Genomic DNA, 27,987 nt, shown 5'->3' on the forward strand with positions numbered 1-27,987 from the left:
AGAATGATGTGATGGACAAGACCCAATCCTAAGCATAGCACTAGATCGTGTAGTTCGTATGCTAAAGCTTTTCTAATGTCAAGTATCATTTCCTTAGACCATGAGATTGTGCAACTCCCGGATACCGTAGGAGTGCTTTGGGTGTGCCAAACGTCACAACGTAACTGGGTGGCTATAAAGGTACACTATGGGTATCTCCGAAAGTGTCTGTTGGGTTGGCACGAATCGGGACTGGGATTTGTCACTCCGTGTGACGGAGAGGTATCTCTGGGCCCACTCGGTAGGACATCATCATAATGTGCACAATGTGATCAAGGAGTTGATCACGGGATGATGTGTTACGGAACGAGTAAAGAGACTTGCCGGTAACGAGATTGAACAAGGTATCAGGATACCGACGATCGAATCTCGGGCAAGTATCGTACCGATAGACAAAGGGAATTGTATACGGGATTGATTAAGTCCTTGACATCATGGTTCATCCGATGAGATCATCTTGGAACATGTGGGAGCCAACATGGGTATCCAGATCCCGCTGTTGGTTATTGACCGGAGAACGTCTCGGTCATGTCTGCTTGTCTCCCGAACCCATAGGGTCTACACACTTAAGGTTCGATGACGCTAGGGTTATAAAGGATGCTTGTATGTGGTTACCGAATGTTGTTCGGAGTCCCGGATGAGATCCCGGACATCACGAGGAGTTCCGGAATGGTCCGGAGGTAAAGATTTATATATAGGAAGTCCTATTTCGGCCATCGGGACAAGTTTCGGGGTCATCGGTATTGTACCGGGACCACCGGAAGGGTCCCGGGGGCCCACCGGGTGGGGCCACCTATCCCGGAGGGTCCCATGGGCTGAAGTGGGAAGGTATCCAGCCCAAAGTGGGCTGGGGCGCCACTTCCCTTAGGGCCCATGCGCCTAGGGTGAAGGGGGAACCCTAAGGAAGAGTCCCAAGGAGGGAAGGCACCTCCTAGGTGCCTTGGGGGGGAGGGAAACCTCCCCTGGCCGCCGCCCCCTAGGAGATTGGATCTCCTAGGGCCGGCGCCCCCCCTTGGCCCTCCTATATATAGTGGGGGAGATGGAGGGCAGCCATACCTTTGCCTTTGGTGCAGCCCCTCCCTCTATCCCAAGTACTTCTCCTCTCCCGTGGTGCTTGGCGAAGCCCTGCAGGATTGCCACGCTCCTCCACCACCACCACGCCGTTGTGCTGCTGTTGGATGGAGTCTTCCTCAACCTCTCCCTCTCTCCTTGCTGGATCAAGGCATGGGAGACGTCACCGGGCTGTACGTGTGTTGAACGCGGAGGTGCCGTCCGTTCGGCACTAGGATCTCCGGTGATTTGGATCACGACGAGTACGACTCCATCAACCCCGTTCACTTGAATGCTTCCGCTTAGCGATCTACAAGGGTATGTAGATGCACTCTCCTTCCCCTCGTTGCTGGTTTCTCCATAGATAGATCTTGGTGATACGTAGGAAAATTTTGAATTTCTGCTACGTTCCCCAACAATCATCACGTGGTGTCTGGGCACGACGAACTTTGGCAACGGTGCATACTCAGGGAGAACACTTCTTGATAATTTAGTGAGAGATCATCTTATAATGCTACCATCAATCAAAGCAAGATAAGATGCATAGAAAGATAAACATCACGTGCAATCAATATAATTGATATGATATGTCCATCATCATCATCTTGTGCTTGTATCTCCATCTCCGAAGCACCGTCATGATCACCATCGTCACCGGCGCGACACCTTGATCTCCATCGTAGCATCGTTGTCGTCTCGCCAATCTTATGTTCCACGACTATCACTACCGCTTATTAGTAAAGCATTACATCGCGATTGCATTGCATACAATAAAGCGACAACCATATGGCTCCTGCCAGTTGCCGATAACTCGGTTACAAAACATGATCATCTCATACAATAAAATTTAGCATCATGCCTTGACCATATCACATCACAACATGCCCTGCAAAAACAAGTTAGACGTCCTCTACTTTGTTGTTGCAAGTTTTACGTGGCTGCTACGGGCTTTAAGCAAGAACCAATCTCACCTACGCATCAAAACCACAACGATAGTTTGTCAAATAGACTCCGTTTTAACCTTCTCAAGGACCGGGCGTAGCCACACTCGGTTCAACTAAAGTTGGAGAGACAGTCGCCCGCAAGCCATCTATGTGCAAAGCACGTCGAGGGAACCGGTCTCGCGTAAGCGTACGCGTAATGTTGGTCCGGGTCGTCTCGTCCAACAATACCGCTGAACCAAAGTATGACATGTTGGTAGGCAGTATGACTTGTATCGCCCACAACTCACTTGTGTTCTACTCGTGCAAATAACATCAAACCATAAAACCTAGGCTCGGATGCCACTGTTGGGGAACGTAGTAATTTCAAAAAATTTCCTACGCACACGCAAGATCATGGTGATGCATAGCAACGAGGAGAGAGCATGATCTACGTACCCTTGTAGATCGCAACGGAAGTGTTGACACAAGAGGAAGTAGTCGTACGTCTTCTTCCCGATCCGACCGATCCAAGCACCGTCACTCCGGCACCTCCGAGTTCTTAGCACACGTACAGCTCGATGACGATCCCCGGGCTCCGATCCAGCAAAGCTTCGGGGAGGAGTTCCGTCAGCACGACGGCGTGGTGACGATCTTGATGTTCTACCGACGCAGGGCTTCGCCTAAGCACTACAACGATATGATCGAGGTGGAATATGGTGGCAGGGGGCACCGCACACGGCTAAGGAACGATCTCAATGATCAACTTGTGTGTCTAGAGGTGCCCCCTGCCTCCGTATATAAAGGATCAAAGGGGGAGGGGCTGGCCGGCCATAGGGGGCGCGCCAGGAGAGTCCTACTCCCTCTGGGAGTAGGATTCCCCCCCAATCCTATTTGGATTAGGACTCCTCAAGGGGGGAAAGAGAGAGAGGGGGGCCGGCCCCCTCTCCTAGTCCTAATAGGACTAGGGGAAGGGGGGGCGCGCGGCCACCTATGGGCTGCCCCTTTTCTCCTTTCCACTAAGGCCCATGAAGGCCCATATGGCTCCCGGGGGGTTCCGGTAACCTCCCGGTAATCCGGTAAAATCCCGATTTCACCCGAAACACTTCCGATATCCAAACATAGGCTTCCAATATATCAATCTTTATGTCTCAACCATTTCGAGACTCCTCGTCATGTCCGTGATCACATCCGGGACTCCGAACAACCTTCGGTACATCAAAATGCATAAACTCATAATAACTGTCATCGTAACGTTAAGCGTGCGAACCCTACGGTTCGAGAACAATGTAGACATGACCGAGACATATCTCCGGTCAATAACCAATAGCGGGAACTGGATGCCCATATTGGCTCCTACATATTCTACGAAGATCTTTATCGGTCAGACCGCATAACAACATACGTTGTTCCCTTTGTCATCGGTATGTTACTTGTCCGAGATTCGATCGTCGGTATCCAATACCTAGTTCAATCTCGTTACTGGCAAGTCTCTTTACTCGTTCCGTAATACATCATCCCGCAACTAACTCATTAGTTACATTGCTTGCAAGGCTTAAGTGATGTGCATTACCGAGAGGGCCCAGAGATACCTCTCCGACAATCGGAGTGACAAATCCTATTCTCGAAATACGCCAACCCAACATCTACCATTGGAGACACCCGTAGAGCTCCTTTATAATCACCCAGTTACGTTGTGATGTTTGGTAGCACACAAAGTGTTCCTCCGGCAAACGGGAGTTGCATAATCTCATAGTCATAGGAACATGTATAAGTCATGAAGAAAGCAATAGCAACATACTAAACGATCGGGTGCTAAGCTAATGGAATGGGTCATGTCAATCAGATCATTCAACTAATGATGTGACCTCGTTAATCAAATAACAACTCTTTGTTCATGGTTAGGAAACATAACCATCTTTGATTAACGAGCTAGTTAAGTAGAGGCATACTAGTGACACTCTGGTTGTCTATGTATTCACACATGTATTATGTTTCTGGTTAATACAATTCTAGCATGAATAATAAACATTTATCATGATATAAGGAAATAAATAATAACTTTATTATTGCCTCTAGGGCATATTTCCTTCAGGGCGGGGGCGCGAGGAAGAAGGGGAGCGGCCGTGCGGGAACAGACTACCATCCACACCTGCAGCCGCCATGGATGGGGAGGAGACCAACCCCACGTTGGAGCCATATTGGTTGGGGATCGAGATCGTCATCCCCACCGATCCCCCCTCCTCAGCCGCCCGCGTCATCGTTGCCCCTTCCACCTGAGCAACAGGGCCCGGCGCGGAGATCCCCAGCTTGTCCCACGCCGCCGTGTTGATGGAGTCGTCCTCCTCCATGCTCGCCTCTTGCTCTAGAGCCTTGTCCTTTTGCTTGTCCTTGTCTTGCTCATCGGGCCCGCAGCCACTGGACGGGGGCGGAGGAGGTGGGAGGGCGGGGGCCGCCGGACGAGACTCTAACTCCGGCTCGAACTTGACGTTGTAACCTTCTCCATTGAACCAGATCTGCACGGAGCCCCGGAGCTTGGCCGGCACACGACACGCGAAGCGCATGCGCACCGGACCGGACCGAATCAAGGACAGCTCATCCACCACAAGGGGCCGCCCGATCATGGTCGTGGCCGCCATCAGACGCTCCACGCGCCGCTGCTTCGGGGGGGATGCCCCACATCTTCACCCACACTTTCGGCATCGACTGCGCCTTGGGCTCGGCGAGGACCGCGTCGCGAATGTTTGCCGTGATGTTGTTGATGGGGAGGAACAACTTGCCGCTGCGCGTCGCCATCCTCAGCAAAGCCGGATCTGGGAAAGCCACCGAGAAACAGTCCACGTCGAATGGAGCCACCTGCCAATCCCACTCCCCCTCGAAGAGGTGGGGGAGCTCTGCCTCCGGGATTTCCTTCGACAGGATGCCAGGCGCGGCCGACACCAGCGCCGCGTTGACCCCCAGCAGCTCCGACGCCCCCGCGTCCGCCTTCTCTGGGTACTGCAAGCAGAAGAAGCCGCCTCCCGCGAAGGCGTGACCCATGGTCTGGAGCACCAGCTGCTTGCCACGCGTGGGGCAGTACGCCGACACATGGCCCTCCATGCTGCAGAGCACGCACAACTGCTGGAAGGCGCACTCATTCTGGTAGTGGCATGTGCGCCCGCAGCGAAAGCACTCCGGCCCCGCCGACTCCTCGACGGGGATTGGCTCCGCCGCCGTGCCTTTGGAAGAGGAGGGCTTGGAAGCCGCCTTCATCGTGGGCTTGTGCTTCTTCATCTTCGGCTTGTTGAAAGGGTCGCCCGTCCGGTCACCGCAGTGGGGATGGAGCACTTCCTTGCGCTTAAGCTCCAGCCCCTTCTTCTTGTATTCCTCCTTCCTTCTCTTCTTGCGCTCCTAGTCCTTGAGCCACCAGGCAGGGGGAGGGGTCTTCATCGGACCGAGGGAGTAGACATTAAGATTTACAAATCGATCTAACAGGCACACACTCTTGCTAGTCGTTTATATGGAAGAAAATTTCGTGGACACCGGCTGCAAAGCCCATCCTGTGCGTACCCCTGCTCAGATTCGTCCACGTGTCCTCTCCTTACATCCGACCGCAGCAGTTCATTCCGATCCGTTCGCTCCTTCCGTCGGCTCGGGAGCGCTCGCTCGGCTCCAAATACGTGCGATCCCGGCTCCCTCACGAGGCAAGGCCGGCTGAGGCGGAGGCCCACATAGTCGGCCATTTTGTCTCGCAGTCGCCCGGTTCCAAGCCTCCGCGTCTTTCGTCCGCCGCCGTCGCCGCCGCCGCTGATGGAAGGCACGGTGTGCCCAAACCAAGGTGATTCCGTCTCCGGCGCCGGCCTCTCACTCCCCCACGCGCACCTCCATCTCACCCAGTTCAGAACTGGTGACCCCCTCCCTTGCAAGTCTGAAAGTTTGTGTTTCCTTTTGGCTGTTAGCATGCAATTAGCTCCTTCAGGTAAGAGGTTTGATTTGCTAATCGTACACGACCACATGTTAATCACATATTTTGATTAAACTGGGACGAACGAAGTGCAACCTAGCAAGCTCGTACTTGATCGGATTGTTTGATTCGCTCAGTCGAGCTACAAAATCAATTGCATCACTAGTTTCAGAGTAAAGAAAGTGTAGTTTCAGACCGAAGGGTGTTTATCTTACAGGAGGACGAACTGTACATTATTTTGCTATACGTCTGACAACTATCTGACCAAACTCACATGCTAATAATTCAATGCGATTTGTGCATGTCTTTGCAGTCGTGAAAGAGAAGTTTTCAAATTGGCAAGGATTCCCCCTGGTCCAACTAGCTAAGATGGTAGAAAAGGGAACAAAGAGCAAACAGGAGGTCACCTACTCATGCAGCAGTCATGCTTCGCCATCATTCTATTGGACGAAGACCCCGAAGTACACCGCTGGAACAAGACAACTGACGCCATGGAAACAACATCAATAATTCCTGATGAGTAGACTTAAAAGTAGGATTTTGAGATATTACAAATCTGGAGTAGACTTCGTGACAAATCGTGTACTAGTATATAGCTGATTGCTCTCTCTGACAATTTCCAACTATAATGTACAGTTGTACATTCTATATTTTTTCATCTAAGATATATATGAATGAGGTGCTCGACCTCGAAGATTTAAATCAGAGGTCTGGAAATCTGAAACTATCGCAGGTGCTCGGCCTTGAAGATTTAACACTTAACACATTCTGTCGCATAATCAATGCAATCTCACAGAAATCCAGAAATGATGAAAAACCATACTCAGTGTAGTACAAAATTATACCCAAACATTCTAAATGAAGACAAAATTCAGTCTACTACAGTGCATCAATTATAATTCATAGATACACCAAATGACATCAAAAAAATTGTACTCCTTATAGGCTGCCCGTAATACTAATCATCAAAAGGTAACTTTCTAGCGGCCAAGGACAATGTGGCATCCTGCTCAACCCCAAGTAAAAGACTTGTAAATCCGCCTTGGATAGATGGAGCAGACATGGTTGAAGGTTGCCCATACACATCATTTGCAAAGGTTAGCATTGTGGCATTAGCGTATCTGCCTTGGATCAACGGTGAAGCCATGATCGAAGATCGCCCTCGCCCATAGACATCATTTGAAAATTTTGGCATGGTATTAGTAATGTCAATACTACCAGCATTCACATCCTGTATCATAGAATATGAAATTGTTCATAAAACATGCAAGTCAAATATGAAAAGGGGATACTGACTCTGAGTCAAATGGTTTACCACCATTTCCTTCGGATCAATGCCGCCATCCCTATTCTTACTACATTTTTTCGATTTCCTCCTAAAGTCAGACATATGAATTGAAAGAAAAATAAAAGGATTAACAATAGAAGTATAGAATGGAAAAGGCTTGCTAGAATGGGTAGGATCGGTACCTTTCTTTTTAGCACTTTTATTTTTCTTCCCTTTCTTTTTTTCGAGGGAGATGGTTGCCCGTTTACGCTTTGCGCCTTTCACCACCTGAGGAACTCTGAATGATATTGTACCATTTATTGTGTTTGTAGCACACTCAGCCGAAACTAGCGGAACCTCGCTGGATTTTTCCTCCATCTTGCTAACAGTGTTATCTGCTTCCAAGTCTAACTTATCTATAGCTTTCTCGAAATCATCAAGAAGTTGTTTTGACCGAGTACACTTCAATGCAACTGATGTAGCCTTCCTTGAGATACGTGCAGCTTGTGTTTTCAAGCTTTCCTCCTCGGATCCTTGTTTTTCAACATAAAATCCTCTTTTCGCATATTTTGTCCATCTTCCTAGTATATATTGTGGTGGCAAAATGAAAACATCATTCATATTGAAGACTTTGAATGCATGCTTGCACAATATACCTGCAAGATATGGATGTCATATTTCATCAAGTTGTATTACAGAGCAAATTGCATCATAAATTCTGTATATATACCTATGGATTCGAACTTTCTGCAACAACATGTAATAGTTGTGTCCGTGGTATTGAATGTAACTTTTGCTTCATGCTCGCTGTTCATATGTGTGACCATATATGTCAACACCGGACCGTCGGTTTGTAATAGTTTACAAGAGAATGAAAATTGGCTTTTGAATTCTGTTTCAAATTCTGAATACATTCGCCTTGTATATGATTCAGATGTGGTCTTTAGCAAAGGAAAATTTGGACTGTAAGCAACAGGTTTCTTTCGACGCGAACTAAAATCTGCATCCAACTCATTTTCACGAAGACTTCCAGAAACCTTCTCACATTCTACAAGGAGTTCTGAAAGACCAAGTCTCCTACGAAATCTTTGCTTGAATACATTATTCATACCTTCACTCCTTTGAGTCGAGTTCATATCAGCTGTAAAAGAGTCACGATAGACAGCATCCCACTTTTCCCTCAACTCATACAGCTTTTTCATCCATTCATTGTCCTCAAGGTTGTATTGATCCAACAATTCAAACCATTTTTTATTGAAGTAAAATTCTAACCTATCTTCATAGACACATTTCTTAAAATCAGGTAAAAACTTCTCAGGATGCTCATGAATTACATGCCCATGATGTTTTGCAGCATTAAGATAAATGTGCCACAAACAAAGCCGATGACTTGTATTTGGGAACACATATGCAATTGCTCCGTCCATGGCCTTGTCCTGATCAGTGAAAATAGTGCTCGGATGCTTGCCTGACATCGCTGTTAAAATGTTTCAAAGAGCCAAACAAATGAATCGATACTCTCATTAAATATCAGCGCGGCACCAAAAATTACTATCTGCTTGTGATGGTTGGTACCAACGAATGGAGCAAAAGGCATTTCAAACTTGTTAGTCTGAAAAGTGGTATCAAATGATACAGCATCCCCAAAACATGTGTAATCCATGATAGACTGACCATCTTCCCAAAAGAAATTAGCTATCTGGCCATCAACTTGATCTATCTGAATGACATAAAAAATGTAGGATCCTCTCTTTGCTTATTTTTCAAGTATTCCAACAGTGTCTGTGCATCATTTGATTCTAATACTTCTTGCGCACGCGACCAATCTCATTATTGCAGTCCATCTTTGAGAATGGTACTTTGTCGGGTCCTCCGTAAAATGCTACCATAAAGTCATATACCTGGGATGGCTTCATCCCGGCTTCCCGTATCTGGCCAATTAGATGTCTATCCGCTTCTATAACACGTCTTTGGGACCTCAGCTTGTGCACCTTATTGGGACTAGCAAGATAATGATTGTGCTCGGTTATAAGCTTTTGCACTGTCCAAATACCATCCTTGTTGACACTAAACTGAATACGAGCCTCACAACCTGTCCTTGTAGTGTCCTTAGATGATTGGGTATCTCGATGGCCTTCGTTACTGCAAACTATATATTTTTGAGATATACTTTTATCACCTCGTCGCTTTGTGTGACTTTTTCTGACACTGAACCCAACCTTGGCAGCATATGCGTTGTACATATCATAAGCGTTGTCCTCTGAATCGAAAGCCAATCCAACTTTTGGAACAATCAACGTTTGTCCAACTTTATCAATCGCCTGCCATACAATGAGTCCAGAGTTAAATTTATATTACCATAATGTGATGTGGGAAAATGTTTTTCTCATGCACTTTGTGAATTTGTTTTCCTAAGCTTACTGAAGAACACATATTAATTTTGAGCAGTCATTTGCCAAGTAATCAGTGCATAGTACAGTACTAGAGTACGATGATCTTATGCCGACTGTCTGAATAGGATATCGCTTTTCAACCCGTACCTACATTCTTTGCTTTACACCGGCGACCCCGTCATCCTGCTGACCTCCTTCTCCTATCATGACGGTGGTCGTATCCTCCCGGACTCCTCCTCCTGACATGACGTGTGGGGCCTGCAAGTTCATGGCGTGCGCACAACCATTCTCATCCGCGAGATTTATGCGGGACAAGTTGTCGGCAGTGCCACCGTGGTCCGTCATGGCCGCTCCCGTCCTTCTCGACGATACTGCAGCTTCAAACTGCGGCGGCCATGAATATCCTTCTAGACTGATGCGGCCATGCGAAGGAGAGGATGATGATGCGTTTGGGCGTGAGGCAAACATAGTTGTGCTCTCCCCTGGCGGAGTGAGTGCCGGACCAGGGTTCCCTCGGCCACCACCAGTCTCATCTGCCATGATGAGATCGCCGCTATTCAAGGGAAGCAGATGCTATCAATCACAAGTATGCGTATCTAATTGAAAAGGCATAACGACGAGAGCTGATTGCCTGCAGTTTTTGCAGCCGAGCGGAGCCCAGGGAGCCGGGATCGCACGTATTTGGAGCCGAGCGAGCGCTCCCGAGCCGACGGAAGGAGCGAACGGATCGGAACGAACGGCGGCGGTCGGATGTAAGGAGGGGACACGTGGACGAATCTGGGCAGGGGTACGCACAGGATGGGCTTTGCAGCCGGTGTCCACGAAATTTTCTTCCGTTTATATTGGGTAGTGGGGCAATAAACTCTCGTCCATACTCTGTGTTTCCGGCCATGGTGATAGTTGGTTGGCGGCTGGGGTGCCGGGCCAATTAACCATTCGCCGCCGCTAGCTCTACTCTTGCAATAACGTCCATCGCATCAGGCCGAACAAGGGACGGACGTACGGGTTGCACCATCGGCACGAGAGTGGTAACCGGGCCACATCACTGACACCCCAACGCCACATCGGTCGGCCTGGTTAGCTCACAAGCCCAAGTCCGTCAATACCCTCGCCAAGTCGCAATCCATGGAGCTAGCCACCCCGGCCGGACGCGCACCAAGACTCCGGCAGGACGTCGGCCGTCCGTCGTGGCCATTCCCCGGCGCCACCGTACCGTACGTACTCCCCGACGGTCTACACCTTCCCAACCCCCAACAACACTAAACACTGGGGGTGCGCCGGCACCCCCGTACGTACCACGGCCTCCGGCTATAAAATAAAACCACACGGCCCAGCTACTCCCAGATTATACTCCCATACAGCTCCATCGTCGCCGGGAGAGAAAGCCGCCGCGCCCCGTTCCATTTCAACTCATCCCATCCTTCCAAGTTCGTCGTGGATCCCAGCCGGGCCGTCGGATCGATGGCCGCCGTGAAGGTCATTGCTTACAGCCGATCGAACTGGCATTTCTTAAGTTCTCTTGTGATTTTAACATCGGCTCCTGATGACTAAGTAGTTTGTTTGATCGGCTGGTCTGACGGCTGCAGAAGGTGGTGGTGAAGCTGGACCTGCACGACGACACGGGGAAGCGCAGGGCGATCAAGGCCGTCTCCGCTCTCTGTGGTCAGTGGTGCTTACTTACTCCCCTTCTTCTTCTCCGAATCCATGCGGCATTAATTGTGTCTTGCTTGCTTGTGTTCTTGGTCTGCTTCGTCGTAAAACATGCATGCATGCATGGAGATGGAGGTCACTCACTCCTTGCCCGTGTCTCAGTTTGGCGCTTCTGACGACAACAAGTAACCATGGCTTCCTTCCCCAGGCATCGACCAGATCGTCGTGGACATGAAGGACGACAAGATGACGGTCGTGGGCACGGTCGACCCCGTCCACGTCGTCGGCAAGCTGCGCAGGCGCTTCTGCACGGTGCAGGTGGTCTCCGTCGGCCCGGCCAAGGAGGAGGAGAAGAAGGAGGTCTCCGTCGGCCCGGCCAAGGAGGAGGAGAAGAAGAAGGAGGTCTCCGTCGGCCCGGCCAAGGAGGAGGAGAAGACGAAGGAGGTCTCCGTCGGCCCGGCCAAGGAGGAGAAGGACGACTGCGGGTGCGGGGACAAGAAGGACGCGAGCACGCTCGTCCCAGTGTGCCTGCCGGCGTGCTACCCGCCGCCGCACTGGTACCCGCCGCCTCAGCACCCGCACCCGTGCTACTTCATCCACACCGAGGAAGGCCCCAATGCGTGCGTCATCTGCTGATCGCCGCACATTTTTTGCAGCCGGCCTGCATTGCCAGCCGATTGTTCGATCGGGACTCATCAGCCTACCTGCACCGGCGATCGACGGCGTGCGTTATATATATATGGCCGCGTGAGCTAAATATTGCACCGTACCAGTGACCCGGCAGCTTGCTGCGCATCTGCTGATCGACGGAGTTGTGGTGTGAGTAAGAACTAAATAAAACTGCTGTATTTGGGTTTCGAACGAGTATATAGCTAGCTACGCCAAAATTTCTACATCCATTTACGATCTAAGCTCTGCATGCATCTGTGTGGCGCACCTCGCAGTGCCGTCGTCGCTGCCGTGTACAGCCGGTCCCAACATTTTATCTGATGCACTGCGCGGTGAAGTACTGCAGACCATCTCGACCTAGGGCACCGCAGTGCTAGTGTGCCGGTGTGTACTGCGAAACGGCTCCGATCCACTCCACAACCACGGGAATCTGTTCCTAGTGTGGAACCATTCCATTATTGAACACACCCTAGCACCAAAAGCTATTTTCAATGGCATAGACACACAGTTAGACCTAGACTGTCATTCCGCACGCAAATCATATGATTATCATAATAATGCACAGATGACAGGCAGGTCACAGCACCCCTTCCGATTTTCATTAATGAAAACCCAAGCATCCAACCCTAGACAAACTACGACAGAGTTCAGCAAAAGATAAAACAGCTACCATACTCCCCCCTCCCAACTCGAGCCAGGAAGGAAGGAAGGAGCACTAATCATACCACGATCATAATAGTCTTCATTACAGGCCAAACACACCAGCTAAATTCCTGCAAATCTTACATATCTCCAAAAGACAAACTACTAAAGCAGAGAAAGCGAAGCGAAGGGAGCGTTTAGAGCTAATTGGTGAACCGGCTGCTTTTAAAATCCCCCGTTTGGCGCTCGTTTGGTTCACGAGTCGTAACATCTGATCACGAGACCTAATACGTTGTTTAGCAGCAGGTCCTGGTCTGGACCCTTCTCCGCTCCAATTGCAAATCTGCTGAGCGATTGGCCCCCACGTTTGTTTGTTTTTCTATCAACGGAAGAGATGTTATCTGAACACACTGGCTTGTCACCATGGACCTAAAAACGCAGAGGATTATTATTCCGCTATTCGTTATCATAACAGCCGATCTCATGATCTAAACCTGCGCACGCATCTGACCTGTGTGGGTGTGGCACTGCAGTGGCAGTGTGCCCGGCCGCACGGCGCACGAGAATTTAGAGCCTGTCGGGTCAATGCACCATTTCTATTTTTCGATGAAGATGCACCATGCATTTCTATGTAGCCTATGGTGCCACTAATAACACGTACTAGTAGTAGGTAGCTATCGGTGTCAGCGCTGGCTGCAGTTCTGTCCTTGGCTCCTTGCACGGACAGTCGCTGGCAAGCTGCCATGGCCACTAATTCTCCCTCGATTACTCTACAAACTGACCTTTGACCTTCTCCCGTTTCTCATGTCAGTGGGAGAAGGACGAAGAGAGAAGAGTCCAAAGTTGAACCCATTCCAGTCAAGACCAAGATACATACATGGTGCAACGGACTGGGCGCACAGGCGTGGATGGATCGATACACCGCGACAGCTTCCTCCACGTTGATCGACCGATCCAATGCGACGACCGGTCGTTTGCTGGGCTTCACGCGGCCAGATTCGCCCTCTGTCGAGGCTGATTACGCACGCACGCACCAGGTACTACCACTAGTAGTGGTAGCTTTGCCTTTTCCGGTGCGATCGGCGGCGGCTTTCAGCGGGATTTGATTTCACCAGGGTACGCACGTACTTTACGTACGCCTATCCACGGAAGGCGAAAAGGCTTGCCGGCTGTTGCACTATCTTCCCTCTGTCGCCGAAATTTCCATGACAGAGCACTCAGTACTCACGAGAATGACATTGTGGAGGAGGCCGTGTCTATGTTCTTTCTTGTCTGGACGACAGTGTAATGGCTTTTCCAACGTAGACCCTTAAACATTCCGCAAGCATTTTGATCAAGTTATTCGGATGCCGCAAGGCATTCAATGGTGCCCCGCATTGGGTCTGTTTAGGACACATTTAGATGTGACATAACTATGTCACATCTAAGCTGATGTCCACCCTATTTGTGGTCTATTTTTTTATCCTAGTTTTTTTTAATTCTTATTGCTACATTATATACTTGTAGGAGTTTAGATGTGACATCTTTAAAAAACATCTAGATGTGAATTAGACAAACTGTCCCACATTTGTCCGCATACCAGTCTGAGTGTTTGTTTTCCCGTAAAACGAAAGCAAGCTGAGGGAGGGGGGGGGGGGGGTCCGAACACCCGTCATGCAGGACTCCGACACCCTCAGCCATACCAAAATTGAGGCGGAGCCCGTGTCACTACAAGAGATCAGGCCTACTACGACGAGCCAAAGAATGTCATGGAATAGCCAAAAACGTCACAAAATACACCTTCATGACATTTTATGGGCGTCATGAGCATCGTCATAGAATCCCCGTCACAGATTACTCATAGTGACGACGCGTGCACTAAACGTCACCGAAAATGGGACCTTCGGTGACGTCCTCTACAACGTCATCGACTTTGGTATTTCCGTGACATGCAATAAATGTCACATGTTAGATGACAATATGCCTTAGTCTACTATATTCAATGACAGAGCAACATCACTGACTTGATGCCACGCCATCCCAAATCATGATATATTTAAATTATTTCTAATTTAAATTATAATAAATTATCAAATCGAATATAGTCCAAATGCATATCACAACAAGTATTGAATTCTCATTCATTCCCATTATATAAATAAGTTAGAGCCAAGTCACATTATAGATTGAAATAAAAGACAAATCATATTATAAATTCCATTATCTCACCCAAATCATCCTCTAAATAGAAATAACACAGATACACAAGCTCGACAATAAAAAGTTGCAAAGTACTAATATTTAGTGAACTAAAGACCACAAAATTGTTGCCCCAATGGCCTTCATGCACAAGTTTGGATTGGGACTACGAAGTTGCTCGAGCCCTTAAGAGAAGGCCAATCAGTTTATCCATTTCGTGTGGCTTCTTTTTCGGGCTTCGCTCTTGTCTTGCTGAATCTTCTTCACATATTCAGATCTTTTTGTTGCTTCCTCTTTATCTCTTGAAGTGCTCTCTCTTGTGCTCAAGTCTCACAATTAACTTCTCCCAGTGCCTATAAATTAACAAAACACAACAACATTGCATCTTCGTTAAATGAAAACAAACAAGACAACAAGTTACGAGAGTATCACTAAGAAGCTCACAATTTATCAATTTATGAATTTGAAATAGAGAAGTACATTATTAAATAAACACAAGAATTGGTTATAATGGTTAAAGAACTAACCCAGAGCTAGAGTTATAATGGTTAAAGAACCTCCGATATGTGCATTCCTTAGGTTAGCATACACCTTGCCGTGTGTTCATCTTCCGCAAGAAATGCCCTCCTTTCCATCTCAGTCTACGAAACTAGTGGCATGATTGAGCACCTGAAGCTGCAAAATATGACAAAGAATGGAACTGAATGAATTGCCAAAATATCTTTCAGCTTGGCATCAACACTAACTAAATGAATTCCGCCAAAATTTGTTTGGAACTGGACCTTAACAATGCAGCCATTTCACATGTGCATATGTATTTTTCTAAAGCACGCATGCATGCATCTAATCAAGCAGCTAACTCAGAATGCAAATACAGGTTGCACTAGAATTTTATATTTCTCAAAGTGTTGATACTAAAACTGACTTGTTGCACCTGCACAAAAAAGCTGCTGGAATATTTCTCAAAGTGCCAAGTATCTATGCACATAAAAGTGCCCCCAAATCACAGAAGGTGCTGATCTATATAACACAAAATTCAAACAGACTGACTGAAGTGTCCATTATCTTAGTAAGTTATTAGTTCTTCACTAGCAAGTTCACTGGAAAAGGGGATCTCCTCACGGTGCTCGTTGTCATCTAGGTGGCCGGTGAACCCCTGCATCCATCGACCATTCGCGGGTGGAGCCTCTGGATGGCAGATCTGACGGTGAGGCAGGCCGAGGGTTGGCCATGGAGGATAGTCCTCCTCATGGCAGATCCAGTTGCCGTGGTGGTTGGCTTGCTCGCAGTGGTGGTTGACGATGACGAGCAGACGCCGGGAGGCGCGAGGAGCGCGAGAAGGAGATGTCCGTCGCGGCCGGGCTGCACCTCTGCTCCCACTGCGGTGGGCAACCGAGGAGGGACAAGAAGGTGGCGACGCAGGCACCAACGAGCTGGAGGGGTTGGCCGCGTTCAGGAGCATAGCATCCGGGAGGAAACGCGGCAGCTCCAGCGGAGATCACGCCATAGACGAGCTGAGAGGGTCCAGAAGAGAAGGCGCACAGAGTTCTACAGGCGGGTCGTCCTGTTGCTTCACCAGACCGAATGCTCGTGCAGAGGCTCCACCTCCCGGGCCCGACTGCCTGCGGTGGCGGCAGCTCCTCTGCCACCACGGGCGCTGCAGGGGCTTACTCCGAGGACTCGAGGCCGGCGGTGGGGGCGGTTGTTGCGTCGATGGTTAGGGCGGCGGAGGTGGATGGGAGTGGGAGCGTGGGGGTTGAGGGGGAGGAGCGGCGGAGGGGAGGCGAAGATTGGATCTGGATTGAGAAAGGAAGAAGACGGCGGCAGATGGGATAACGGGGATTAGGGTCGTCCGGTTTGTAGTTAAATGGGCTTCGCTCCACAAAAAAATTGCCACCCCGCGTAACGAACTTACAAAATTTTCATTTTCGGCACGCCGGAGGGCAAATCAATTCCACCCTTAAACTAGTGGACTTGACTTACGCCAAAAAATAGTACATGTTTTTTATAAAAGAAAAAAGTGGGTTTGAGAAGTACTGCCATGTACGTGTATAATCTGATAAAAAGGCGCGTATCATGTATGTGTATAATCTGATAAAAAAAAGTAAAAGCACGTATCATGTACTTGTATAGTCTAATCAAAACATTAGGAAAATTGGATTCATTTTGTGCTCTACATGTGGGTTAGACACAAATACAAATTTCCCTAAAAAAGACTTAAATACAAATGTATGTCGTGCAAGCATAACAAAAAAAATACCAACTAATCATAATGATCGCCAAAATTCCGAACTCGTGTACCGTAGGGAACAATGTGCTGCAGCCTGCAGGTTCAAACTCTTCCTACCGAGCCAATACTCATCCAATCTATTATTTCCTTTTTTGATACAATGAAACAACTGCGATGCTATGCTACCATATCCATTGCTCACGAACACCACCAATAAAATGCTACGTTTGTAATGATTGATGACAGTAGTAGGTTCATCATGAAAATTGCCAACACATCATAGAAATTGGCAACCAGGTGTGGCTCAGTGGCCCAGGCGATTCAGTGACAATAATCGTCTCTGATTTATAGTAATAAGTGACACGACCTTCAAAACGTCACACATTAGATATTTCGATGACGTTGTCAACCACCGTCATGAGGATTTTCGTCACATTATCTCAATTTTCTTGTAGTGTGTATTTGGAGTTGATCGCATTATTTTGACGAGAAAACCTCCCACTTTCTCAACCCTCGCGCTCTCCACATCAATTTTCTTTCTTTTTCGCCATCGCATGGATTTGTACAAAAATTTGCCGGAGACGGCGGAGGTGGAAGATCAACTCGTTGGCACAGTAAGCCCGCCAACTCGAATAGAAAGCAAAGGAGGTGCAGCTCAAAAAGAATGGTGGTGGGTGTGGTAGCGCACGAGGTGCGGGGAAACGGGGCCTGGGATGCGGGGCACTCCCGCCGTGGCTGTCCATGCACATGCAATCCTGGCCGAAACAATACAAGGCTCCCTACTTTTACGCTGCCCAGCAGCTCGGCAGGCAATCCCGTTGGGCACTTTTCATCTGAAATTCAAATTTGCCAGATCTAAGTGGACGGTTAGGGGACGCGGTTGGATAGACGGCTTCCGCATCCATGTCCGCGGACGGATACGAACCAATCCGTGAACGGATACCATGTCAATTTGTGGGGTCGGTGTTGGAGATGGCCTAATCAGCAGGGCATGGGCACAAGGGCGTATATGTTTTCTCTTTTCATGTGTATTTTTCTGTTGTTGCAAATTTTCTCTATTCGAGATTTGTTAGCATAAGCCGTGTGCGTGCATGTGTGCATGTGTGTGGCGCGTCTGTGCGCGTGTGCATTCGGTTAGTTTGTTAGCTAGCTACATGCGTGGAGAGCTGCACGCACTAGGGGGCGTTGCTGGCTGTTGGAGGCAGCCGCGTCGTATGCGTTTGCGCGCGTCGTGCGCGCGGCCGGAGTGTGCGGATCGAGGGCGAGTGAGCTGGGCAGCGTGCGTACGTGCGCATGTGTTTAGTTCTTGTATAAATCCCCTCGTGTACTGCTCGGTGTGTGACTCTGAGTTGCCGAACATGTAGACATTGTAAAGACAAAGAAGATTAGGGTGTGCGTGCGCTCACGGCGGTGTTCATGCGCCGGCCGGAAAAATACTTATGTCCATTGTGTTCATCTTCTTTCTTGTTCGAGCGAGTGAGCTGAGAGAGAGAGCAGCTAGGCCAGGCTTGGCAACAACATTTGGTATCATGAGCTGGTTCATCTTGGGCGTCGTTCTTCTTGCCGGAGGCGTGCCGGCGGTGGCGGAGTTCGCCGGCGGCTGCGCGATGCTCCGGGCCGTGTGTTGGCCTATGGAGGTTCGCGGCGCGGCGAGGAGGCCACGGTGGCTGCGGCGGCACGGTGAGGAGGCCGCGGAGGACCTGCGTGGTGGCGGCTTCAACGACGACGACGACGCGGCGAGCGCGTCGTGGCGGCTCGGCGCGACAACGGTGGAGGTGCGTGGCACAGAGCCGCGGCGCTCGTGTCGGATGCGTCAGGCGCGTGTATGGGCGCGCGCCGGGCGTGTCAGGCGCGGCGGGACCGTGGTGTAGGGTGGTCGTTGGCGAGCGGGGGTGTGCCCGTTGAGCTGGTCCATCGCGGGCTCGCCGCGCCCAGACGTGTGCGTGCATGTCGGAGGGGGCGCGGGCAGAGCGGGCGGGACGGGCGCTCGACGTGGGCTGAGACGTGGGTGCGTGCTCGGCGCGTCCCTGGGTATAAGACCCCCGTGTACGTTGTAATGGCAGTGCCCGGAGTTGAGTTTGAGCTCGAGGGAATTAAGGCTGTTGGTGCGCCGGGAAGAGAAGCTGCGGCGTGTGTCGCCAGAGATAAAGAAGGGCGTTTTTCGTGGCAGTCGACGAGAGGCCGGTGTCCTGTACGTCGGGATGGGCGGCACAATCACAGCTTAGGGGGTGAATGTTAGCATAAGCCGTGTGCGTGCATGTGTGGATGTGTGGCGCGTCTGTGCGCGTGTGCGTTCGGTTAGTTTGTTAGTTAGTTACATGCGTGGAGAGCTGCACGCACTAGGGGCCGTTGCTAGCTGTTGGAGGCAGCCGCGTCGTATGCTTTTGTGGGCGTCGTGCGCGCGGGCGGAGCATGCGGATCGAGGACGAGCGAGCTGGGCAGCGTGCGTACGTGCGCATGTGTTTAGTTCTTGTATAAATCCCCTCGTGTACTGCTCGGTGTGCGACTCTGAGTTGCCGAGCATGTAGACATTGTAAAGACAAAGAAGATTAGAGTGTGCGTGCGCCCATGACGGCGTTCGTGCGCCGGCCGGAAAAATCCTTGTGTCCACTATGTTCATCTCCTTTCTTCTTTCTTGTTCGAGCGAGTGAGCTGAGAGAGAGAGAGCAGCTAGGCCAGGCTTGGCAGCAACAAGATTGACCGAGCTGCCAATGCTTCATTACTTCAGTAAGTCACTGGAGGGAGTGTGTCATTATTAACAGCGCGTCTAACTTGTTTTGAACTAGCTCTGGTCGCTACGATCTGGAAGAGCGAGAGAATGAGAAAAAAAAAATCAAGGATCGATGTACTAGCATCCAAACCATGAGCGGTCTGTGTCGCGCAATGAACTCGTAATTTCCCTCCCTTTTCTCCGACCATGTATGGCTGGCGGCCGCCGGGGTTTCCTGCCTAACCACGCGCCGTCGCTGTTGCAGTAGTGACTATTACTACATCAGACCGGACAAGTGACGTGCACCAAGACTCCGGCAGGTCATTGCGCGCGCCCATATCCCGCTCCGTCTCCACGCGCACACGGCTCCGCCTCCGCCTCCGCGCCACGCCCACCGCGGACGCCCGAGTCCAAGACCTTGCTGCGCAAGGCTGATGACGCTGCCTATAAATTGACCCGCCCCCGCGCCGTCACTCCTCCCAATCCCACAGCACACCATAGAGCTCGATCGTCGCCCACGCCTACAGTCAGCAGCGCCGCACGCCGCTCGATCCCTGTTTTGATTGATGGCTGCCATGAAGGTGATTACTTGCAGTCGATCGAATTGGGATTCCTCTTCTCTTCTGATTTTGATTGCAGATGGTCCGTTTTGCTGATCTTGTTTTGTTGTGTGGCGGCTGCGGAATTCAGGTTGTGCTGAAGCTGGACGTGCACGACGACAGGCAGAAGCAGAAGGCCATCCAGGTCGTCTCCGCGCTGCACGGTAATAATCCTCTGTTTCTCTCATCTTCTTGCTCTGCTTCGTCTGGATCATGGGGGACACTAGTTCTGACGACAACAACCCTCACTTCCTTAGGGATCGACCACATCGCCGTGGACATGAAGGACCAGAAGATGACGGTCGTGGGCACCGTCGACCCCGTCGCCGTCGTGGCCAGGCTGCGCAGCAAGCCCTTCCCCACGGCGCAGATCTTCTCCGTCGGCCCGGCCAAGGAGGAGAAGAAGGAGGGCGAGAAGAACGACGCGGGCAAGCAGGTGGAGTACCCGACGTACTGGTACCCACCGCCGCCGTACCACCCGCACCTGTGCCACCTCGCCGAGGAGGACCCCAACTCGTGCGTCATCTGTTGATCGACGCGTGCCGCCGACTCCCTCCCTTCACTATATTTTGTGGCTGGCCGTCCTGCCCGCCGATCGATCAGCCTACCTGCACCGGTGATCGACGGCGTGCGTATATATATGGCCGTGTAAGGTGTGTAAGTTGCACCGGTGATCCGGCAGCTGTACAGCACACCTGCATGTGCCTGTGCATCTGCTTAGTTTGTAGTGTGCAGATACAGAATTACAGTATGTTGTTGAGAAAGGAAACGCATCAAGTTGTTCAAAGAAAAGTGTGGAGAAGGAACAGATAGAATGTCTGCAGTTGTTTTGTCAGAGAAAGTTGATGGACTGCATTTTTAATAGTGATAAGAAAATAATCAGATCTGAATAGCACAGCTGCGCATCCAGTCTTCAGTTGACAATCTGAATAGAAAGTTGATGGAGTATTACTGCAAACTGAGCACACTTTAGATGGTTATATGTTCCTTTTGCCGAAACCAGTCTGCCCGGGTTCAAGTTATGATTTTGACGCGTATGCTCGCATATATCCTGAATATTTTAGATTATTCGGTTCTACTCTTTCAGCGGTATCGTGTGTCCGTCAACCGCGAGACGTCTATGAAATTTTGCATTAAGCAAGTCAGGCACGAAGAGATGAGAAATTAAGGCGGCTTGCTAGATTGGCCACTCGTGCATCTTTACATTTACCAATAGAAACTCTGAACTCCAAAGCTATCCAGCTGTGCTCCATCTAAGAGTTGCTTTCAGCAGTCAATGATAACAACGTGTGAAAAGGATTCCATGCTTTCGGACTGTTTTTATTACTCATGTATGCTTTCATTCGTAAACGAGTCCTAACACATGATTACGACCTAATACATTGCTAATCGTTCATCTCACAAAATGCACATTCCGAATGGCAGGTCTTAATCGCTGCTCCAACTGCACGGAGTATTCATTTTATATAGAGCATCTTTTGTGTTCAACGGACGGCTGCAAGCCTCCAAGCCATGCGCATTTTATCCATTCATTACCCTATTCTGTTTGACGTAGTGATAACGTTGCTTCATTTCTTAAAAAAAAAAATCTTGTATCTTTGCTCGGGAAACAACAAAAGATACACTCAGATCTTCAACCGAAGACTTAGTGCTCTTTTTAACAGATGTGAAGACTAGAGTAGAGGAGATACCTCACTATCATTGGAATGTTTTCGTTCCACGTCGAGAAAGAAATCGATTTAATGAGGCAGAAGAGGCGTCAAAATCTAGTGGCTTAGGGCTACAACAACACTTGTGAGTCCTAACCAACCAGTAATAGTCTTTTTTGCCACATTCACATATTCGTTGTGACATTGTAACATTATTTACTTTATTAAAAAAACTGATAACTCATACCCACATATCAGGATGGTGTCGTCTAAAGTCGACTAAGTAAGCCGGAGATGTCTTCTTAGGGACGTATCTGACATGACACTGGAACGCAACAAAACTTGACATCATTTATAGAATTTTACATCATTTTATAAGAAAAAAGAGATAATTTGAAATAATTCGCTAAGATGCAACTGAAAACATGTTTCTTACCAAATGGGCCCAGCTTGTTAGTCTAGTGAAAATAATGAAATGTAGCATATGTATGCCACAAGGCATAACAGCTACTCCCTCCGTTTGTAAATATAAGTCTTTGTAGAGATTACACTGGATGGACTACATACGAAGCAAAATAAATGAATCCATACTTAAAATGCATCTAGATACATCCGTATGTACTCCCTCCGTTCCTAAATATTTGTCTTTCTAGACATTTCAAATGGACTACCACATACGGATGTATGTAGACATATTTTAGAGTGTAGATTCATTCATTTTGCTCCGTATGTAGTTATTTATTGAAATATCTAGAAAGACAAATATTTAGGAACGGAGGGAGTAGTTCATAGTGAAATCTCTATAAAGACTTATAAGTATTTAGGAACGGAGGGAGTAATAAAGTGTCAAAGATTGCAAAAATAGTTATAGTGGGTAAAAAGATGTCACAGTATAATACTAGTAATAAAAAACAAATAGCCGAGACAACAAAAGCGTTAGAATTAGGTGAGAGTTCCATATCAGATCGACCAGATAAACTGTCACCCATCCCCCGTTCAGCTTCAGTGCGTGTCACTCTGCTCCGGTAGTAATTTTCCACTGCCCCGGCCCCACGTGAAGGCTCATGCATGTGTTAATTTGACTCCCAAGCCCCAACCGCAACGTTTTTATTATGCTCACTCCTCTACAGTTCTCAGGTTAAGTGCTCGCACTGCCATTTTTTCAACAACACAACGGCGGCGACGAAGGGACCAGGAGGCTGCTATGTGTTTTTCATTTTGTGGAGCAGTATTGATATTTCGTATCGTCGTGCTGCCCGTTCTGCCATCGATCCCTGCAATATCTGACGTACTAGGTGAGCTAAGCCGGCCAGGAGGCTGTGATGTCACGTTTTCAACGTCAGGTGAGAGCGATGCGATGCGCCCCTCCCTTGTTCAAATCGTGCGGCTTGCCTAGTCACGGTGGGGAGTAACTTAAAGTAGTATTCCCCCGTCTCGAAATACTTGTCCTTGAAATGATTATATCTAAACTTATTTTAGTTATAAATACATCCATTTTATTCATTTCTATAATAAGTATTTCGGACGGAAGGAGTAACATGCATATGTTACCAATCTATATTACTATCTTCATAATGGGTAGTAACATATGTGTTGTGTCATGCATCATTTCATTTATTATGTTGTAGAGTAATTTTTTTTGATATGTGTGATGTTACAGTAACTAGCTATGTTACCACATGCCTCTTTTTTCATTAATTACATGTTACATTATTTATTTTGCTTAGATAAGTGTGATGTTATCATCTATGTTACTTTTACTGTGTCTTAATGTTAAGTCTTGATCCATCTCCACCACCCAGTGGGCTGCCTCCTTAGGCCTCTTTTGGTTCATAGCATAGGATTATCGTAGGAATAGGAATCTTGTAGGAAATGAGATGACATGTATCTCAAATCCTATGAGTAGCAATAGGAAACAAGATGTCATTTGGTTGACACCAAAGGAATTTTTCCATTGAGTCTACGCTCTTTTTTATTTTCCTATGAAATGTGGAGGATAGGAACCAATTCTATGTAGGAATAGAAATTCATTCCTATGAACCAAAAGGATCTAAAGGAAAAAATTCTATAAGAATCCTATCCTCTAGAATTCCTATAAAATTCCTCTAAATCCAAAGAAGGCCTTAGTTTCGGCGTCGGGGCCTGCAAATCTGCTGAGCTGAGCCAAACAGATTGGATTGGCATCGCAGACGTACTAATACAGAGACTTTCATCTAGAAAAAATAATTCAGAGATTTCAGACATGCCATGCATCTGTGCGACGTGCGGCACTAGCGGAGCATAAGAGCATCTCCAATAACCGCCCAACGTGCGACGCGTTAAAAAACCAGTTTGTAGCGCGCCCATCGTCTGGTTTGGCGCGGCGGACAGCGCTGGCTCCAGCAGCCGCGGCAAAATGCAGCGCGTGCGTAGCTCCAGCAGACGCGCTAAAATGCAACACGCGCTCTCGCACAAACACTCAGGACTACATTACATAAATATTTTTCTTCATAACATAGATAAAACAATACATAGATATTTTACATAGTTCATAGCATAGATAGATAAAACTACGGTGCAACTACATAAATAGAAACTACGATATAACTACATAATAAAAACTACTCCCTCCATTCCAAAATATAGTGCACCTGCGCTTCCCGAGGTTCAACTTTAACCATAAATTTAGCCAACGAGACCAACTGCGGCGGGAGAAAAAAATATATAATTGAAACTTCTTTCGAATACGAATTCACTGATATAATTTTTGCTCCCGCCGCAATCGGTCTTGGTAGTTAAATTTACGGTCAAAGTTGAAGCACGAGGATAGAGGAAGCAATACATTATGGAATGGACGGAGTACGGTGCAATTACAACCTACTCCGAGTCGTCCTTATCATCATCATCCTCGCTGGTGTTGTCCGAGATATCGAGCCAAATGTCCTCCCAACGAGGATCGTCTGAGTCAAACAACGACTCCCCACCTGCTTCAATGACATCGCACTGCGATATGGCCAGTCCCTTCTGCCGACGCCTGTCCGCCCGCTTCGCGCGGCGCTTGTCGTCCTCTCTGCCCAGAAGGCGCGCTCGTTGGCGACGGCGCCACTCCGCCATGGCTCGTTCGTCCTCCTCGGCGATGAGGAGGCGACGCTGCTGTTGACGGTGCTCCGCACGATTCAGGTCCGTGATAAGACGAGGAGGAGGGGCGACGGCCTGCGCCTGCTCGCGCGTGTAGATGCCGTGAAAGTTCATCTGCGACGGAGGCCTCTCTAGGCGCCACGCCGCCGCGTCTTATGTGTGGGCGGCCTCGTGCGCGGTCTCGAACGTGCCGAGGCCGAGCCGGACGTCGCCGGACCGGATATCAGCGTAGTACACGTCGGAGGGGCGCTCACGGACGCCGCGGTAGCCTGAAGTTCCTCGGCGGCGCGGCGGCATGGTTTGTACTCGTGACGCTTTTGACGCGGCTATTGAAGATGCTTTGAGAATTCAGGTTTTCAGGTGTGGTCAATGGAGCACGCCGGGTCTTTGTACTCGTGACGCTCAGCCAGGTGCACCAGTAGCTATCAGTCAGCCAGTGTACCAGGACTCCAGCTTTGTCCTTGCACGGACCGTTGCTGCCGCATCACCGCTAATTCTCCTTGGGTCATTCCACAAACTGTAGAAAAGAAGACCGGGCATGCATGCAGTAGTGCCCGAAGTTGAATCGTTCCAGACACGGTTGGTCTTTGCAACCCCTTGATTTTTGACCCTTGAGGACACGCCATGAAGTTTTGGTTCCTAAAGCGGGGGCCGCGCTCAACCCTGGTCCTGTGAAGAGAAGACCGGGCATGCATGCAGCAGCACTGTGCAGAGTTGAACCGTTCCGGACATGGTCACCGTGTCCCCAAGACCGGGCATCCCGTGTCCAGACTCCAGACACGGATCGATCAGGCGCAACGATCCGCCGGAGACCGTATCCCATGACCACTTTTTCTTCTCCGTTGATGGATCCCCTTGCCTTGGCCCTCAAGGAGACACCATGCAGTTTTGTTCTTCCCAAGTGGCAAGTGATGAGTCAATGTGCTCGCAATCAAGCGACCACGGCCGGAACCGGAAGTGCGCGAGGACTCCGGCGGGTCGTTGCCGCGCCCCACCAACACGACGATACGTCCCTCTCAGCCTCCGGGTCTCCACGCGCGTACACACGGCTCCTGGCCCGCGCCCACCCGCGGGTGCAAGCGCAGGCGACCACAGAAGCGACCGAGCCAGGCACCGGTTTCCGCTGTCAGGCGGGCATTCTCCGCAGCTTCGCCGGTCGCCACTCCACTTCCCGCTGAAAACAGCCCGGCCGAGACTTTTGCCTATAAATCCACCCGTTCCCCTGCCGATATTTACACCGCGCTCTCTTCCTGCCTTGCCCATAACAAGACGAAGCGCCGCACGCCGCTCCGTCCCATCCCACCAGCCACCGGCGCCTCGGGCCTCGGCCGCGCACCGCCCAAGAGTTCGTCCGTCCCGGCGGGACTGTTGGATCGATGGCCGCCATGAAGGTCGTGCTGAAGCTGGACCTGCACGACGACAAGCAGAAGCAGAAGGCCATCAAGGTCGTCTCCACTCTCCACGGTATGAATCTCGTTGATCCGGCCTGAATTCCACACCAGCTCTGATCCATATCTGAATTTCGCACCTCTGACGATGGCCACTGCCACTTCCCCAGGCATCGACCAGATCGCCGTGGACACCAAGGACGACAAGATGACGGTGGTCGGCACCGTCGACCCCGTCCACGTCGTCGGCAAGCTGCGCAGCAAGCTCTTCCGCACGGCACAGATCGTCTCCGTCGGCCCGGCCAAGGACGAGAAGAAGGACGGCGCCGCTAAGAAGGAACCCATCCCTGTGTACGCGCCGTGGTACCCGCCGCCGCCGTACCACTACCACCCGCACCCGTACTATCACAACCACAGCGTCGAGGAGGATCCCAGCTCCTGCGTCATCTGCTGATCGAGTTGCACATTTCGTAGCCGGCCCGCCGATCGATCAGCGTTCCTTCGCCGGTGATCGACGGCGTGCGGCATGTACCTGGCCGTGTAAGGCGTGTACGTTGCGCCGGTGATCCGGCAGCCGTGCATCTGCTTAGTTTGTAACGTGTAGATACTACAGAATTACAGTATATTGTTCAGAAAAAATATATCATCAAATTGTTAAAAGACAAGGTGTGGAGAAGGACCAGATAGAAGTGCTGCAATAGTTTTTTCAGAAAAAGTTCATCGAGTGCCCCCAAATTGGTGATAAGAAAGTATTGACACAAATAAACTGGAGGTGCAGCAGATTGGTCGCTCGTGCATCTTTTCATTCGCCAGTAAAAAGTTTGAACTCCGAAGCCCACTTGAGAGTTGCTTTCAGTCAGCCAGTCAGTCATCTCGACTGACAAAGCGAAAGGTTTCCAAGCTTTTGGACTGTTTTTATTAATCACGTGTGTTTTCCTCGGCATGAGTATGACCTAATAAAATTGCTAACCGTCCATCTCACAAAATATACATTGTTAATTGCATGTCTTAATCGCTGCTCTAACTGCATACAATTTTCATTTTGTACTATGATTGAATCGAACATCTTTTGTGTTCTACAGACGGCTGCGAACTCATGCACATGTTATCCGTTCGTCACCTATATTGGGCTGACTTTGTGACAAGTCTGCTTCATTTTTGAGAAAAAAATTGAATCTTTTCTGTAGAAACAACAAGATGCACTCAGAACGTCAATGGAAGACTCTCCGCCAAAGAGGGTAAACTGAAGACTGGATTTTTTTTTACCCGATTTGGAGATTGGAGTTGCGGAGATACCTATCTGTCGTTCGAATGTTTTCATCCTAGTTAGACAAATCAAATCTAATTTAATGACATATGAAAATCATAAAAACTTAGAGTATGATCTCTAGTGGTCTAGGGCCTGCAGTCCCGGTTCATAAGGGCCTTTAGTCCCGGTGAACCGGGACTAAAGGGTCGGTACTAATGCCCTGGCCCTTTAGTCCCGGTTCTAACCAGAACCGGGACTAAAGGCCCTCCACGTGGCCGCTGCCTGAAGGTCCAC

At 49.3% G+C, this 27,987-nt stretch overlaps 3 protein-coding genes, 1 long non-coding RNA gene and 2 pseudogenes across 5 annotated transcripts; 3 read left to right on the forward strand and 3 right to left on the reverse strand.

Annotated features, from left to right (window-relative positions):
• Positions 1-7,166: 7,166 nt before the first annotated feature.
• Positions 7,167-9,957, reverse strand: LOC147987386 (protein FAR1-RELATED SEQUENCE 5-like; annotated as a pseudogene).
• Positions 9,958-10,944: 987 nt separating this feature from the next.
• Positions 10,945-12,119, forward strand: LOC125534431 (uncharacterized). Its single transcript, XM_048697662.2, has 3 exons — positions 10,945-11,088; positions 11,199-11,274; positions 11,471-12,119. Exons 1-3 carry the CDS (start codon positions 11,074-11,076, stop codon positions 11,896-11,898), a joined length of 519 nt encoding a protein of 172 aa, XP_048553619.1. The 5' UTR covers positions 10,945-11,073; the 3' UTR covers positions 11,899-12,119.
• Positions 12,120-14,663: 2,544 nt separating this feature from the next.
• On the reverse strand, positions 14,664-16,643 carry LOC125540213 (uncharacterized). Of its 2 annotated transcripts, XR_007297245.2 has the most exons (3): positions 15,874-16,596; positions 15,279-15,426; positions 14,664-15,104 (listed from the first exon to the last, which is right to left on the reverse strand). It is a non-coding gene; the product is annotated as an uncharacterized LOC125540213 (long non-coding RNA). The 2 variants fall into 2 exon arrangements; XR_007297244.2 differs by having other exon boundaries at positions 15,279-16,643.
• Positions 16,644-19,992: 3,349 nt separating this feature from the next.
• LOC125534432 (heavy metal-associated isoprenylated plant protein 39-like) lies at positions 19,993-21,214 on the forward strand. Its single transcript, XM_048697663.2, has 3 exons — positions 19,993-20,272; positions 20,382-20,454; positions 20,548-21,214. Exons 1-3 carry the CDS (start codon positions 20,258-20,260, stop codon positions 20,820-20,822), a joined length of 363 nt encoding a protein of 120 aa, XP_048553620.1. The 5' UTR covers positions 19,993-20,257; the 3' UTR covers positions 20,823-21,214.
• Positions 21,215-24,795: 3,581 nt separating this feature from the next.
• LOC147987387 (uncharacterized) lies at positions 24,796-25,353 on the reverse strand (annotated as a pseudogene).
• Positions 25,354-26,276: 923 nt separating this feature from the next.
• LOC125534433 (heavy metal-associated isoprenylated plant protein 39) lies at positions 26,277-27,241 on the forward strand. The gene is made up of 2 exons (XM_048697664.2): positions 26,277-26,520; positions 26,615-27,241. The coding sequence occupies exons 1-2, from the start codon at positions 26,433-26,435 to the stop codon at positions 26,896-26,898; spliced, it is 372 nt and encodes a 123-aa protein (XP_048553621.1). The 5' UTR covers positions 26,277-26,432; the 3' UTR covers positions 26,899-27,241.
• Positions 27,242-27,987: the final 746 nt, after the last annotated feature.

Source organism: Triticum urartu, chromosome 2A, assembly GCF_056163025.1.
Source record: "Triticum urartu cultivar PI428250 chromosome 2A, HENAU_Tu73, whole genome shotgun sequence".
NCBI classification, from domain to species: Eukaryota; Viridiplantae; Streptophyta; class Magnoliopsida; order Poales; family Poaceae; genus Triticum; species Triticum urartu.